The 16,786-nt window shown below is 37.2% G+C and overlaps 2 protein-coding genes across 2 annotated transcripts; one reads left to right on the plus strand and one right to left on the minus strand.

Moving 5' to 3' along the window:
* Positions 1–838: 838 nt before the first annotated feature.
* Positions 839–5,381, plus strand: LOC122302408 (leucine-rich repeat receptor-like protein kinase TDR). The gene is made up of 2 exons (XM_043113654.1): positions 839–3,881; positions 4,735–5,381. The coding sequence occupies exons 1-2, from the start codon at positions 1,190–1,192 to the stop codon at positions 5,166–5,168; spliced, it is 3,126 nt and encodes a 1,041-aa protein (XP_042969588.1). The 5' UTR covers positions 839–1,189; the 3' UTR covers positions 5,169–5,381.
* An 8,420-nt stretch (positions 5,382–13,801) lies between these two features.
* Positions 13,802–15,099, minus strand: LOC122305608 (zinc finger protein ZAT4-like). Its single transcript, XM_043118198.1, has one exon. The coding sequence runs from the start codon at positions 14,897–14,899 to the stop codon at positions 13,982–13,984; it is 918 nt and encodes a 305-aa protein (XP_042974132.1). The 5' UTR covers positions 14,900–15,099; the 3' UTR covers positions 13,802–13,981.
* Positions 15,100–16,786: the final 1,687 nt, after the last annotated feature.

The raw sequence follows: 16,786 nt of genomic DNA on the forward strand, positions 1-16,786 counted from the left end.
TATATTATTAATGTCACATATATAAATGACTACATCTAACTCTTATGATTTAATATTAAATTCTCATTGCCCCCCATAAAGTCTTTTTTTTTTTCCCTATCAAGTGGAATTTCGGAGTTTAATTGAATTTCGAACATCCGCGCCAACATTATGATGGAATACTGCTTACTCCAAGAAGCACAATCATAGAGTGACAGTCCCTGCAGCTTGACTCTATTTTTGACAAGTCGCACTCCTAAGACACTGTCATTTTTATTTTTTTAATTAGTTTCTTCTCGGTTCTCTTCATCTTACATTTTTTAAAGCTGGATTCTGAAAAGAAGAACAGAGAGAGAAAGAATTGTCTCATTAAATTCCTGTCAGAGACATATATGCCTGATTCGAGTCATCCATAAGTATTGGTAATGCCAAAATTTAGGGCGTGGTCCAAGCACCTGCCTCCCCCCATCCTCTCACTCTTAAAGTATCTCGACTCGAATTTCACCTGAATAATGAACAACTCTTGAAGAATGGATAAAAATTAAATAAATAAAAGTAGATAAATAATAAATAAAGGAGGAACAGATTATTAATCAATTTACAAATATTGCTGGTTTGTGACATGGATGGAATGACTCTCACTATGGTGGGAAATTGAATTGACTTTTCTTGGATCCTGTGAGAGACATGGACACTGTTAAACAAATTTATCAAATTGGCAGCCAGAGAGTTAAAGGGAAACAAGGAATGATGAAAAGTGGATGCAAAAAGAAAAGTAAATAGAATTCCAAGGAAACCAAAAGTATAGGGAGATCAGGCAAAGGTAGAATACTGGCGAGACATAAAAATAAAGAGAGCCAAGAGATCTGGGTGTGTGTGTGAGAGAAATAAAGAGAGTTGTAATTGTAAAATAAAGAGAAGCAGCAGTAGAGATCAGAGGTAGAGAGGAGAGAATAGATACGTTCGTAGGAGGATTTAACAGATAGCAGTAGAGGTTTCTGTAGTTTCTCTCCCTTCTCTTCTTTTGTAATTTCATGCCCACCAACAAAACCCACCCAAAGTCATCGTCATCATGAAAGACCCTCTGCACTCTGCACCCAGCACTCCAAAAAAGAAGGCCCTCTAGTTCTCCCTCTTCAAAACCTAAACCTCTCCCCTCCCTTAACAGCACCACCCTCCAGCTCTCAACCCCAACCCCTGCGACGCCACCATGGCCATGAAACTTCCTTTTCCTCCTCCTTTTCTTCTTCTATCTCTGATCACATTCTCGATCTTGTCGTTCCGAACCTCCCCAGCATTCTCTGCAGTTCCCACGGCTATGCCTCTCCAGCTCTTCTCTCTTCTTAGGCTCAAATCCTCTCTCAGAGACCCGCTCGCCACCTTCCTTGACTGGGACCCGACCCCGGCCTTCTCCATTCACACTAATTCCCAAGCCGACCCAGTTTGGTGTTCCTGGTCAGGCGTCAAATGCCACCCCAAAACCGCACAAGTCACCACCCTCGACCTCTCTTGTCGCAATCTCTCCGGCTCCATCCCGCCCGAAATCCGGTACTTGTCACGCTTAATCCACTTGAACCTGAGCCGAAATGACTTCGAAGGACCTCTTCCACAATCCATTTTCGAGTTATCGGAATTGAAGACCCTAGATATCAACCACAACAACTTCAACTCAACATTCCCACCTGGGATTTCCAGGCTAAAGTTCTTGCGCCTCTTCAACGCTTACAGCAACAGCTTTACCGGCCCACTTCCACAAGACCTCGTCCACCTTCGGTACCTGAAGGAGCTTAACCTCGGCGGAAGCTACTTCGAACGTAGTATCCCATCAAGCTATGGTAATTTCCCGAGGCTCAAGTTTCTCTACCTGCATGGGAACTTGTTAAGCGGTCCGCTACCGTCACAGTTAGGTTTCTTGACGCAGCTCGAGCACATGGAGATCGGTTACAACGAGTTCGAAGGCGGTTTACCCGTGGAATACTCTCGGTTGTCAAATCTTAAGTACTTGGACATTTCCAACGCCAATCTCTCTGGTACTCTTGCACCCGAGTTCGGAAACCTTTCGATGCTAGAGGCTTTGCTGCTCTTCAAGAACCGGATTTCCGGCGTAATCCCGGCTAGTTTGGGTAATTTGAAAGCAATCAAGGCTCTGGACTTGTCCGATAACCGGTTTTCGGGAACGATCCCTAAAGAACTGGCTGCCTTGGAGGGACTCACCTTGATGAGCCTATTGAAGAACAATTTAAGCGGCGAAATACCGGAAAGTATCGGTGAGTTGCCGAACCTCGAAACGTTACTCTTATGGAACAATTCGTTAAACGGTACTATTCCACAAATGCTGGGGTCCAACGCCAAGTTACAGAAGCTCGACCTGTCATCGAACACGCTCACCGGCCCAATCCCACCGAACCTTTGCCTTGGAAACAAGTTGACTAACCTTATTCTCTTCTCCAACAGGCTCGTCGATCAGCTGCCGACAACGTTAACAAGCTGCACTACTTTGTATCGGTTTCGGGTTCAAAACAACCAGCTCAACGGCTCCATCCCTTACGGTTTCGGGTCCTTGCCAAACCTTTCCTTCGTGGACCTGAGCGCGAACAATTTCACTGGGCCAATCCCACACGACATAGGCAATGCCGTGAAATTGGAGCAGTTGAACATCTCACAAAACCAGTTTGACTCCTTTTTGCCAGACAATATATGGAACGCCACGAACTTGATGATCTTCTCTGCCAGATCCGCCAACCTCATCGGGAAAATCCCGGACTTCATAGGGTGCAAAAGCCTGTACAAGATCGAGCTGCAAGGAAACTCCCTCAACGGTTCCATTCCTTGGGACATCGGCCATTGCGAGAGGCTTCTGTATTTCAATCTAAGCCATAATTCACTCACAGGAATAATCCCCTGGGAGATCTCCACCCTCCCCTCGATCACTGAGGTCGACCTTGCATGTAATTTCCTCACGGGGACGATCCCCTCCAATTTTGGTAACTGCACCACATTGGAAAGCTTCAACGTTTCCTACAATCTGCTAACCGGACCGATTCCATCCTTTGGCACGATATTCCCAAGCCTCCATCCGTCGTCGTTCTCGGGAAACGAGGGTCTCTGCGGAGGAATATTGGAGAAGCCCTGTGCGGCCGACACGTGGGCAGCTCCCGTCGAGGAGGCTAAGAAGCAACAGCCCAAGAGAACGGCCGGGGCCGTAGTGTGGATAATTGCGCTGGCCTTTGGAATCGGCCTGTTCGTACTCGCCGCCGGAACCCGGTGCTTCCATACGAATTACAGCCGTCGATTCAACAACGAGCGGGAGATCGGGCCGTGGCGATTGACCGCGTTCCAGAGGTTGAACTTCACGGCGGATGACGTGCTGGAGTGTTTGTCCACGACGGATAAGATATTGGGGATGGGGTCCACGGGGACAGTTTACAAGGCGGAGATGCCAGGTGGCGAGATCATAGCGGTTAAGAAGTTGTGGGGAAAGCACAAGGACAACGTGAGGAGGAGCAGAGGAGTGTTGGCGGAGGTGGACGTGTTAGGAAACGTGAGGCACAGGAACATAGTGAGATTGTTAGGGTGCTGTAGCAACAGGGAGTGCACCATGCTGCTCTACGAGTACATGCCCAACGGCAATTTGGACGATCTTTTGCACTCCAATAACAAGGGCGAAAATTTGGTGGCTGATTGGGTTACCAGGTACAAGATTGCTCTCGGGGTGGCTCAGGGGATTTGCTATCTTCACCACGACTGTGACCCAGTGATCGTGCACCGGGATCTGAAGCCCAGTAATATTTTGCTGGACGCTGATATGGAAGCCAGGGTGGCGGATTTTGGTGTCGCAAAGCTCATCCAAAGCGACGAGTCCATGTCGGTGATTGCCGGGTCCTATGGTTACATTGCGCCAGGTGCGTTTTCTTTTTTTCTTTGGTCGGTTTTACTGGTTTTTTTTTGGGGTTCCTTTTGTTGGGTGACCAAAGCATGCAATATATTACCTATTTAGAAAAAAAAATATATTACTGGGCTTGATAAGTGTTGGTGTGAGATATGTTGGAAAGTGTTTTAGAATGTTGGTGGATTAGTTCTTTTTGTTGGGGTGACGAGATCTAGCCAAGTTATGTTGCGCCTTTGCTTCTTCAACTTGTAAAAGTCCCTGGATTCGATATTAAAGCCAAGTTGATGTTTAAATTGACAAGGATTAATTTCTTGTAAAAAAATAGAGATCGAGTAATAAGCTAATTAGAAACAGACAAAAGAACGGTCGTTTTCAAGTAGTCCAATCGTACTAGATAAGTATGGCCAAAAACAATAACTAAGCATAGAGAAAAAGAAAATTTGGATTTTCAAAGCCTGGTCAATTTCTAGGTACAGTACTTTGGAGAATTGGGTAAAGTCAAGTAGCATGGCATTTAAGCCAGCGCCTGCGGAATCGACGTGGTGCGCAACAGGTCGATCGGGCCGGTGGACTTTTCCCCTTTAGGTGCCGCGGGTGGGGGGAATTTTTCTCAACCCCTTGCTCATTGCACACTATTGCGCGTGACTGCCCCTTTTTCTTTATTTTCACTTTTCTTTTTCCACAAGTCGTTTTTTGGAGATTTACCCATCATTAACTGGACCCCACGTAAAATTGTTGTCCTGGATATGAACCCTGATCGGAGGGTGCAAGTTCTCTCAAGTCAAAGTTTTTAATTTTTGTTCTAATAATAATATCAAAGTGTTGTGAGTCTGTGAGATGCACTGAAGTTTGTTACTTTCTTGCAGAATATGCTTATACCCTGCAAGTTGATGAAAAGAGTGATATATATAGTTTTGGGGTAGTGTTGATGGAGATTTTAAGCGGTAAAAGATCCGTGGATGCTGAATTTGGAGATGGGAACAGCGTTGTTGATTGGGTGAGGTCTAAGTTAAAGACCAAGGATGGTATCAATGACGTCTTGGACAAGAACGCCGGGGCTTCGTGTGCACCTGTCAGGGAGGAGATGATGCAAATGCTTAGAATTGCATTGCTTTGCACCAGTCGTAATCCGGCAGACCGGCCCTCCATGAGAGATGTTGTGTTGATGCTGCAAGAAGCAAAGCCCAAGAGGAAATTACTCGAGAACTTGGCGGACGGTGGTGGTTGTGATAGTGTGGTTATAAGTTGTGGCGGAGGTGGTGGTGAAATTCCTTTGGCACAAAAGCCAGCAGTGGATTAATGTTAATATATGATATTTAATTTACTTGGTTTTTTTTTTTTTTTTTGAACTTTTCAAATTGTGGGGGGATTGGTATAGGAGAGAAGTGATTTTTCTTTTGGGTTTTCAATTGAATTTTCATGTCTTCTCGGTCTACTTTCTACGTGGTTATAATTATGTGTTTGGGTGTGAGTTGATGCTTGCTTATAAATTCAAGGGTGTAAATGATGGTAACCTTGGACTGGTAGTGTAAAAAGCGTGAAAAAACTCCATTTTTTGTAGTGAAAGCGGCAAGTGATCAATCGTCACTTGCATGGATGGAGATCGTATATATTAACACCATATATCCATGCATGCGTGATTAATTTTTACTTGCAGGATAATGAGCATTTTGGATGCATCGACGTACGTTCGGTAGATTAATGCATCGCTGCAATTAAATACTGGCCGATCACATAGGATTAATCGATATCATATCTGTCGAATAAGAAGAAGAGGATGAAGGGTTGATATATATCTACAAAACTTATCTAATTCAAAACGTGTTGAAGCCAACGAAGAACTCCTTTGATTGAGATCATATAATGAGACCCGAGGGGAAGAAATATTGGCATTCGTCTACATATATAACAGCAGCAATCGTTAAATATTCTTATTATATTACTCGAATATGATAGTGTTGTCTCATCATTTTGACCTATTTATTTATTTTTAATTTATTTTCCTAATCATTAAAAAAGTAACTATTAGTGTATTTATGTGTTTTTTTTTTGTTTTTTTTAAATATTTTAAGATGTTTAAAAAATATGAAAAATAAAAAACACAGTAATCAAAGTTGGGTGGCATGGTAGCAACGTTCTTATACTACCCATATATCAACTGCTATGATCTTTTAGCTTTTTTGTTTCGATTTAAAATAAAAATAAATAAAAAAATAAATACAACTTTTCAAATTCTAGTCTATGTATCATTTTAGAGCTTATTAAAATCTATAAAGTAAATCACAAACTAACATAATTTTATAAGGTATGTTATATTATAAGACTATTTTTATTGTAAAAATAAATCTAACGTATCATATAAAGTATCATATAAAACTATATCAGTTTATATGTTTACTTTTATGGGATCTCTTTGTAATTATAATGTTCAGTTTGCGGAATTATGTTTATTTTTGTTGCTCTCCAATTTGATGACTCAAAGGCAAAGTTTTGAAATCCGTTCCGGAGACCATTCCGGTTGAGGCACTGGAACGGAATATTTCGGTACCGGTACGTTTCAGGATTAATTATATATTATATATAAATATTTATATGTATATATAAACTAACAATTAATAAAATAAATACATATATATATATATATATGTAAGTGTGTGATATGTATATGTGTATATATATGAAAAATGCTGGATGCAGTCGCAAGGAGCAAACGGCGCACAAACGGCTTGATGATGTGGCAGCCCTTTATGGAAACGGCGTCGTTTCTGGGTTCTTGGTCCTTAAACCCATTTTCTCCTTAGACTTTCGCATACCACCACCCTTAGAGAATGCCGACAACGGCAAACCAATGACCTGCAATAGAAGATGACCCACGGCAACTGAAAGCACCGAGAGAGCCACTGCCCAGCACCGTAGAAGTGGTCGACCACCACTCAGTCATCACCAGAAATTGCCGACAAACTCAGATGAGCTCAGCCACCACACAGAAAAAAAAAACCACCGAGAACGAGAATAGATTTTCGTAACTCTGGAAACCACCGAGAAAAAAAAAACTGATAGTCACCAAAACTCAAACCCACAAAGTTTGTCATCGCAGAACGCATCGACTCCCACGAATAGCAAGAAAGGACTTGCTGGAATTGAAAAAAAAAATTCTCTTGGTTCTGCTTTGTTCCCCCCTTTCATTCGCCTCTTGTTGTATTTTTGAGAAATAAAAATTGTTTGGGTTGCAAAGGATCTCAAATAAAAAAGAGAAGAAGCTTTTTGCAGAACCAAGAGAAAATCTAAACTCCGATAGTTGCATTTTTTACGTTTCTCACAATTTCTAAAGCAAAATCGGAAAGAGATGGAATTGGAAAGAGATGGAGGCTACAATACAGACTACAAAGAGAGAGAGAAGAAAAAGGTTATGGGGTTGATGATTATGAAGACGAAGAAAAGTGAAGCTTCTATGGGCTTTTGCCACTCTTTTGTTCTATATAACCTGCATCTTCTCTCTCTCTTTGTAGTCTGTACTGTAGCCTGCAACTAGAAATGGCAAGAAAGCAAAATCGGAAGGAGAGAAAGAGAGAGTGAGTTCTGATTTTTGTTTTATTTTTATTTTTTTTCCACGTAAGCACTTTCAGTACGGCCGATTACTCCCCGCTTGCAGACCCCGCTTGTCCCTAGCAGAGCTGGTATATATATAGAAGAATTAAAGATTTATAAAATGAATATATATTGAAAAAAATCACAAACTTGAGTTAAGACACAAAAATAAAGGAAAAAAATTAAAGAATAGACAGATTATTAAAAGTAACAATACTTCTAGTGTACAGAAAGGGGTATTTGAATTCTAAAAGTACAATTTTATTCATTATTTTTCAACTTATTTACAAGAGAGTTTTTTTTTTTTTTAATTTTATTTTTTTCAGACCGGAATTGACCGGAACGGCCGGAATTTGACCCGGAACGGAATAGATACCTATCCCATTCCGGTCACTGTTCCAGCACGAAAAATTCCGGCCATTCCGGCCGGAACGGAAAGGTTTTTAAAACCTTGCTCAAAGGACTCATCACGGTTTTTTTTTTTTTTTTTTTTTTTTTTTTGTAGATTTTCAATGAGACTTAGGCCATTGAGGGCAGACTTTGGTCAATAAAATATTTTAATCCTATTTGCGACTCAAAAATCACTCAAATCTTTGTGTGACAAATCACTTGAGCAAAGCTCAGTCAAAGAGTTTGCTTAACACTCAAGCTCAAACGAATATTTTAATAATTATGAAATTAGGGTTTACATGGTACAATCCTATATCTATATTTATTATGAATAGTATGGCTGGTTAGGAATAGTGTATTTTGTCATTCCTTAAGATAATAAAATCTCCTGCATCTCTATAGATATATATACCTTGCCAAACGACATAAATTTTTGTATTGTGTGTTAGAAAAAAATTTCCCCTAAGAGTTCGGCCCAACCTATGTACGGATGCCATCCGGCCCAATGCCAAACCTAAGTCTATCCAACTCCAAGCCGCATAACTATACTAGCTCAGGAGGACACGGATCAAGCCAATAGGCTGGATGGGCTAGGACCAAATAGGCATTCAACACCCTTATAGCTAAGAAAGAAATAGCACGTCACCTCAATGGGACAGGACGATCTGACCCCTCCTCAAGCCAAGTCACATTTTTGAAAATTTGACAAAGGCTACTCGAGGAGGCAGGGTATGGAGATTCATTAGGGACAGGTATAAATATCCCCTCTCAATCACCATGGGAAGGTAAGCTAAACAAGATTGTCCTTTTTTTGAGTTTTTCTACTAAACAATACTAACTTAAGTATCGGAGGTTCCTTCTGGCGAGCCACCGGGTAGTTGGAGTTAGAAATGGTGTTGTGCGTGCAGGTACACAAAGACTCGAAAAGTCCAGTCCAAAGACGTACGAAACACGTCATTAACAGTGTGATTGATTTCTTATTTTACTTTACCTTCTTGTATCATCTTTTCGCAGCATGTAACACTTCTCCTACAAAATAAATTGAAATCTCACTGTAGAAATCATTTTTCTACGAAAATGTTATTTTTTTCTAGGGATGAATTAAAAAATACTTTCTTTATATAATAACGATTTTATATACGCGTGATATATTAGTTGATGGGCATCCCGAATTCTGTCCAGGATCCTCACCATTCGTGGGCTTAGGACATGTTCTACTTCGACGATTCAGCCACGTCTGGGTCTTGACAAGCTCTAGCCATGGCCCATGACCATCTACAAGTCTCATTGAGAGACGGTCTGGTATGTGTTGCTCCAAGTCTTAGAAACTCCTTCCCCAGCTTTATTTTCACCCCACGGGCCCACGTTAGTTATGAAACAGTAATTAATATCGCTGGTTCTAGTCCACGGTTTTTAATTTTTGGTGCTCTGAAATGGAATTGGGCTATTGGTCACTGCGACTGAACATTAAAATTGGACCTGCCATGACAAAGCCTAGTGCGTTTGGAAGAAAAAATCTTCACAACCTCCCAACACTCCACACTCCACATTTTTTTTAATTTTTATTATTTTAATATATAAATAATAAATAAAAGAATTAAATTAATTTAAAAAGAATAAATTCAAAAAAAATATTAAAAAATTATTAAAAAATTAAAAAAAAGTGAAATGTGGAGTGTTGGAAGGTTGTGTAGCATTCCTCGCGGTTGTAAACACTCAACCCTTTTCTTCTTGAGTTCTGCTACCCAGCCTCCTACTATTCCCTAGCTTCCGCACTCCATCCTACGTGTCATTTACTTTTTATTAAATAAAGTGTACGTTTGTATCTTCTGCCATAAACCCAAATTCAATTTCCCTCCTACCCCCAGCGTTCGTCTCCCCTCCACGTGTTCCCTCACATCCCCCCTTCCCTCCTCCCACATTCTTGTTGTCGACACCATCATCCTCTGTCTTCTAATTTCACTGGTCGTCTGGTTTCGTTGCCTTTGCCGACAAAGGTAAATCTAAGAACTAATAAATCACATGACATAGTTTCAGACATAAATTGGCATTTCAATAATACACACAGTCAGAAAAGTTTTCCAGTGAAACTTCACAGCAAGATAGATAAATTAAGGAGAAATGAAAATCAAACAGACCCATCAGACCAACCCAATCAATATTAGAGAAAACCCCCATCACGACAAAGCTTAAATCACGAAACCACCCACAATTCCTCAAAGCCAAAACGGTAAACAAAAAAAAAAAAAAAAATTAGAAATCTGGGAATGCGTCTCAAGCTTTCAACTTTGTACAAATGTCTAATATGAATAGATCTGGGTCTCTCTGCAATGTCTGGAGTTTGGAGAACCTCAACCCACTGTATGGAGTTTGAGAGCGAGAGAGATGGCTGAGGTTAGCAATCCTTACAAGAGAGGACTCGGTGAGAGAGGCAGAGAAAGAGGTCGTTGAAGGGAGGAATCCGTGAGAGAGATTGGGACTGAAGGGGGTTGAGAGACGTCAATCTGAGGGAGCTTGGGGGAGTAAGAGGCGTCAGTACGAGGGAAGCTCGGTGAGATCGAAGGGAGAAGAACCGTGACGTAGCCAATAAACCAGGTTCCCTACGTGAGGAGTATGGTGTGCAACCTGCAGACCGGAGGTTGAGTAGAATATTTATTTCTTATTCACATGGTTTTACATCTCAACAAAATTTAATCTTAAAAAAAAAAATCATTTGATAATCATCTGTTTAGAGTTTTTTTTTTTTTAAAAAGAAAATACAATAACTAAAAAAAACTTAAACAAAATACGAAAAGGAAAAGGAAAAAAAAAATTCTCCAACGAAAATTTTTATCCAGACAACTTAATTCAAAGTCAACTATCAAGACTCAAAACCAATACATTGCCCATCAATACAATTTTCTACCCAAATCACTGCTACTTTTATTCTATCTACATTACAAAAATGTAATAAAAAAATCAATAAATGATCTCAAAGTGATCTGCCCAGCCTTGTTTCACAGCTCAAGGTCCGTCCAGGTAACTCTGGCGTCACCCTGACAACCCATCTTTTAAAATTGTCTTAAAAGGTATAAATTAAATTACATATAGAGACCCCAAAGCCTTTATATACATGAGAAGTGATTTGGGTAAAAAATATATATTTATATATAAGACCTAAAAGGCCGGTACTTAGTCACGACCTTTGCATGCAAATTCGACATACTTTTATTTAAAATAACTTATAAATATCATTATTTTATAAAAATACCTTAATTTTAAAACATACTTATGTAAATGATTGTGTATCTATCATATGATGATTTATAATGCATGAGCTTCACAATTAATACATGATATAGAGAGTATACACCTTAATTAACGTACACTTGCATGCAGTGGGTTTAGGATAATGCCATTTAATCTTTAACAAATTTGTGTTTTCAAAAATAAGGACGGACCTTTTCGCGAGAGGAATAAGAGTCAGAGTACTCTTGATTGTTTTTGTATTAGGGTTTGTTTGTAAAAAAATCTCATTTCAAAATTCTTATTTTATCTTATCTCATTCTATTTTTAAATGAGCAATGTTACGTACAGTTCCCATTTGGAGACTACAATATAGGCCTAGGCAATTTTATCTTTAAATTTTTTTAAAATTACAAAAATATCCCTTCTAAAATGTTTATTTTCCTCATTTAATAAAGGGTCTTTACATGTAGTTCTCATTTGGGAACTGTAAATATAATTTCTCTTTTTAAATATAATTCAAATACAAATATTTTCAAATTAATTATTACAATTTTTTCAAACTTTCAAACAAAAAATAAAAAATAATTCAATTATTTCAAATTCTAAAACAAAAATAATATTATAAAACTATATTATAACAATATTTTAATTTTATAATATTTTTTATCCAACATTTTATCTCTCATTTCTCAAAATCCAAAAAATACTCAACTCAAACTATTTCATTACTATTCACAAACTATTTTACTATTATTCACAAAATTTTTATCTCATCTCACTCCCCAAGCATATCTTAATGTGTTGTTTATTTCTTATCTCAAAGCCCATACAATGCATCATGCATGGTCAATACTTTAATCTCACGAGAAGGATGCGCTTAGAAGATTTCATCCTTACAAATTATGTCATACTTTTAGGGTACTTTTGGTACTAAGGTGATCTGGTAAGATGATACGTGAAAAGTAATGAAAAAGTAATGATAAAATATTAAATAATAATAAATATTAGTATTCACGCAGCCTTATTCACATCACATGTACACTATATATATAGACACATACACATACACATAGGGCAATGAGATCATAATACTTGGTTTCTCTACATATGATTTGCTAGTTAAGTAGTTATTCATTGGATAGTACTCCTATCTAATTAATTTGAACATTTGTACTAGTGGTAAAGTCAGTTTTCTTATTTATGGTCAATTATTTCATTAGAAAATGATTATTTTTTGTCAAAATAAGTTTATTCTCATTACAAATATTAGTCATTCTCGTCACAAATAACTTGTTAAAAATGTTCATTTTTCTTATAGTGAGCAAAACTCTAATATAATTAAGATCAAAGTCCCAGACTGAAATCTACCATTGTAGATTAAAGTATATATCTTCCCCAGTATTACATTAATTAGATAGTCCAAGGATGCATAAAGCCAGTAATTATATGCAGAGTAATTTTCTCTTATTCCATGACGAGGCAAAATAATTAATTTGTACTCATAGAAAAAGTGTCATGTCTAAAGCAATAAATTAATGTATATAGTACTTGAAAAAGTAGATTGAATTAAAAAAAGAAAAAAAATGTATCTTTGAAAAAAATTGTTAAGATCATTGTTTTGCAAGAATATTCAATCAATAATAATATTGAAGTAGAAACAAGCAATTGTGATCAACTCAATTATTAAAATTATCCCACGTGGATGGTGAGTGATATAGCTATAGGGACCTTAGAATAACATTTATATATATATATATATAAAACTATTATATACATAACATATTTTTCATCCATACAGTGAAAGGCAGTGAAAGAAATAAGTCATAACTTATGTTTTAAATTAGGAATGATTCTAATAGTTTTATCTTTAAAATTAAAAGAAAATGATATTATGAGAGGATGATTAATTACTTTTGAAAAAATATAGTTGCAAGCACAATTATACACTAATCTATGCATCAATATGATGTGATTGGTCAAAAAGTAGATTTTATTAAAAACAGTATTAATTTAAATTTTAAGTATGAATAAATAAATATTAATATACAGATTAATATGTAATTGTATTTGTATATAGCAAAACTCATTCTTTTTTATATTGGTTTTCAAAATTTGTCTTTAATTTTGGACAGAAAGTGAAAGGGGTGGGAGCGGATTTGATTGTTGGAAAGGGTTACAAATAGATGGTTTCAAACCTTCAATTGTGACACGACAATACGTTGTAATTGGTAGATAGTGCATGCTTGACCTGGGCGGGCTTCGCTATATAAGATCAAATTCAAAGCATAAAGAAGATAAGGACAGCATATGGAGCCCGACCTCCTGACTTCTTCTGCAACTGTTCCAAACTATTAAGTGGAGTGATGACATGAAGCCCAAGCAAAACTCACGTCCAGACAAAAAAAACAGAGAGGTTTTCACTTCTCATGGATTTTCTCTCTGATTGATAGCCTTTTGTTTTCTTCTTTTTATGAGTAAATAAGGGAAAGGGAGAGCAGTTATAACTTATATATAGCCTAAACGGCTGGGCGTAGTAGCAAAAACAACTGCAGCCGCATCTTAAGCATCTTTCCATGAAACTCCTATGGACCACAGAATCATGCTTTTGTTTAGGGTTGATGGGATATTAAGATAATTAAAAACAAAAATCCTATATATTAAATTCAGTTTCACGAATGTCATGATGAAGTCGTAGACAAGAAATAAACAACCAAATAGCTGCAAACGAGAAGAAACAAACTATATAATGTCAATCAAAATTCAACCATTTCCAAAAGAAATCCATTAATGTACCAAATTAGTTTAAATTTCCCCAGTTACAGAACTATGTTCAAACTGTAACAAAGCATGGAATTTTACTTTCATAAACTTTGAACTTACTCTGCATTTGGCACGGTACTTGAGAGGTCAACCAGCTGCGTTAACTTCATCTTCGTCAATCGGCGCCGGTAAATTAAGATCGATCAACTTGTGTCGAGGTTTAATAGCATTTCTAGCGTTACCTAAGTTGGAGAGGTGAACCTTCTTGTGCCCGCCCAATGCTTGACCAGACTCGAACACCTTCGAACAATATGGGCATTCAAACTGTCTCTGATCCACCACACAACCGCCATGGCTACTAATTCTGGGTCCATTACCTTCTTTGAAACCCTCTTCATGGAACTGATTCTTATTTTTCTTATGGCTCGCTTTGTGACCGCCAAGAGCCTGATAAGACCGAAACACTTTACTGCACGTCTCGCAACTGAACTTTACCCGAGGCCTTGACGTGCGAATATGGCAGGGATAATTATCAGTACCCTCGTGATCTTCGTCTTCATGATCATCTACGATTCCTTGGACTACTTCTTGAACTTTTTCTTTCCCTTTTGTCGACCATTTATCATTAGAAAGCATTATAAGACACAGAGCCCCCTCTTCTTCAGAGAAAGTGTCAGAGACTGAACTCACCTGTTCGGGCTCGAGTGGCGACTCGGCGAGCGGTACGACTGTTTTTCGGCAACGCTTTGATCTTCTACGAGTTGGTTTCTTGGCCGGTTGAGACTCGGCATCACTTTCGCTGCCGGAGTTTGCAACGAGAGGGAGCCTGCGCTTGAGGGATGGATAGGACTGCATGGGATTCTTTCTGGAGTGGAAGTTGAGAGAAGAGGACGAGGATGGCGATGAAAATGGCTGAGTTGACTCGGCGGCAGCCGAGTTGTCATGCTGTTGTACTGGTTTGGAAGGGATTGGAAGCTTGGCGAGATGAGATCTCATGTGGCCCCCCATGGCCTTACCATTGGCTAAGCGCTTATTACAGATCTCGCAGATTCTGAGCTTGTCCATGGTTTCAAAACTCGCTTCCTCTCTGTTTCTAGCTCTCTCGCTTTCGTTCTAAATCTTAAGGAGAGGAAGGATAGTGAGGGAACCTAGACGAGTAGGTGACAAGCATCCCTTAAGCAAAAGGTCGCAAAAACAGAAGGTCCAGAATGAATGTGGCAAAAGTTAAGGTGTTCTTCGGAGGACTTCGGCCAATTATACAAATTAGAGTCTGCGTCTGCGACCGTTCGATGGGTTTTCTAGTTATTTGATCGGTGATCAAACGGCCGCTCTATGCAGTAGTCACCGTAATAAGAAGAGTAATGCTGAAGAGTAATGATGGTCTTAGATTTTTCAAACACCGCGCAAGTTTTAAAAACAATAAGATTTATAATTAAAAGTTAATTTCACTTTGTGTAAATTTTATATTTCTTTAATTTTTTAATTGACTATATGTCTCTTGTAAATTTACGATTACAAATTTACAATTATCATTTCTCTTATAAGAATGTCAATGCAAAATTTTAAATTCATTAAAAATAATTTTATTTTCTTTAAATTATAAAATAAAAACAATGTTATATATAATTATTTTTATGTATTTTTCAAAACTCTATTTATATAATTGACTGTATCAATTTTTTTTAATACATAATCAATCACATCAATAAAATATATAAAAAAATATATAAAAATAACTGCACATAAAATCTTTATATAAAAAATAGAAAATTTCCCTTATTATGTCTTAAAAAAACTATTTCGAGATCACTATTATATTTACAATTTAGTTTATATTAAAATGGAAAATTTTTTTCTTAGTTTATGAAAAATAAACAAGGTAAGTTAACATATCATGTCATCAATCTTTTTTTTTTTCTTACTTTATAAAAATGGCCAAATTAGTTTGAACAAACACAGTGACCTAATTCCACTTAAGGCATCATTAGAATAGTGAAACTATCTTGATTAATCTCATATGCTTATTACAATTTTTTAAAATTTTAAAATAAAATACAGTAAATATATTAATTTTTAAAATTTTAAAATAAAATAATATTCTAATAATATTTTAATATATTTTTTTAAATTTTAAATTTTATCTCATTTTAACTTACTTTTCAAACCAGGCCTTATTAGTTTATTGGAGTGCTTGTACTTTTAATTTCTTTTATTTCTTTGTTTCTGGATGATTATTCTTATGGTTCGGGTGGTATATTGATAAGAATCATAGGGGTTGTTGTTCTGATTAAAAAAAAAAAAAAAAGGCCGTAATCCTCTCCTTTCACTGGAGAAGTATCTAATTTGTTGCAAGATGCTTATTATAATTTACTTAATGTAGAAAATAATATTTCAAATTAAGTGGCATTATTGCTTAATGACTGCTCTTTTATTACGTGGATTATTATTATTATTATTGACTACTTTTCATTATTCAATCATGGTATGACGTATCACCTGGGATAATCTGCTTTGACGGTTAAGTAACATACTAAGTACGTAAATGCGTTGGCTTTAAATTTGCGGAAATGCTTCTGGGCAAGATACTTGGCATCCATGCCGTCCCAATGTATTCCATCTAACGTTTTGACGTGTCGAGCAATTATATTTTGGTTTTTTATCTTTTCTTTTTTAACATTTAGTTATGAATAAAACATTCTAATTACTTCTCTTATATCAGTGACATTGGTTTATACATAAAGATATATTTATATATGATCTTAAATTTCACTATATTAGATTATGTATCTCCATATTTTCTCATAGTTATAAACAATATTTGTACAAATTTAAAAATATACTATTCACTCTATAAATCTTATTTTACTAATTATTTATCTCTCATCCAACTCTCTATCTCACGACCATTTCCTCTTCTCTTTCCCTCACAACATAACAAACTTTCACCTTCAT

The sequence above is a fragment of the Carya illinoinensis genome, chromosome 3 (genome assembly GCF_018687715.1).
Source record: "Carya illinoinensis cultivar Pawnee chromosome 3, C.illinoinensisPawnee_v1, whole genome shotgun sequence".
Lineage (NCBI taxonomy): Eukaryota > Viridiplantae > Streptophyta > Magnoliopsida > Fagales > Juglandaceae > Carya > Carya illinoinensis.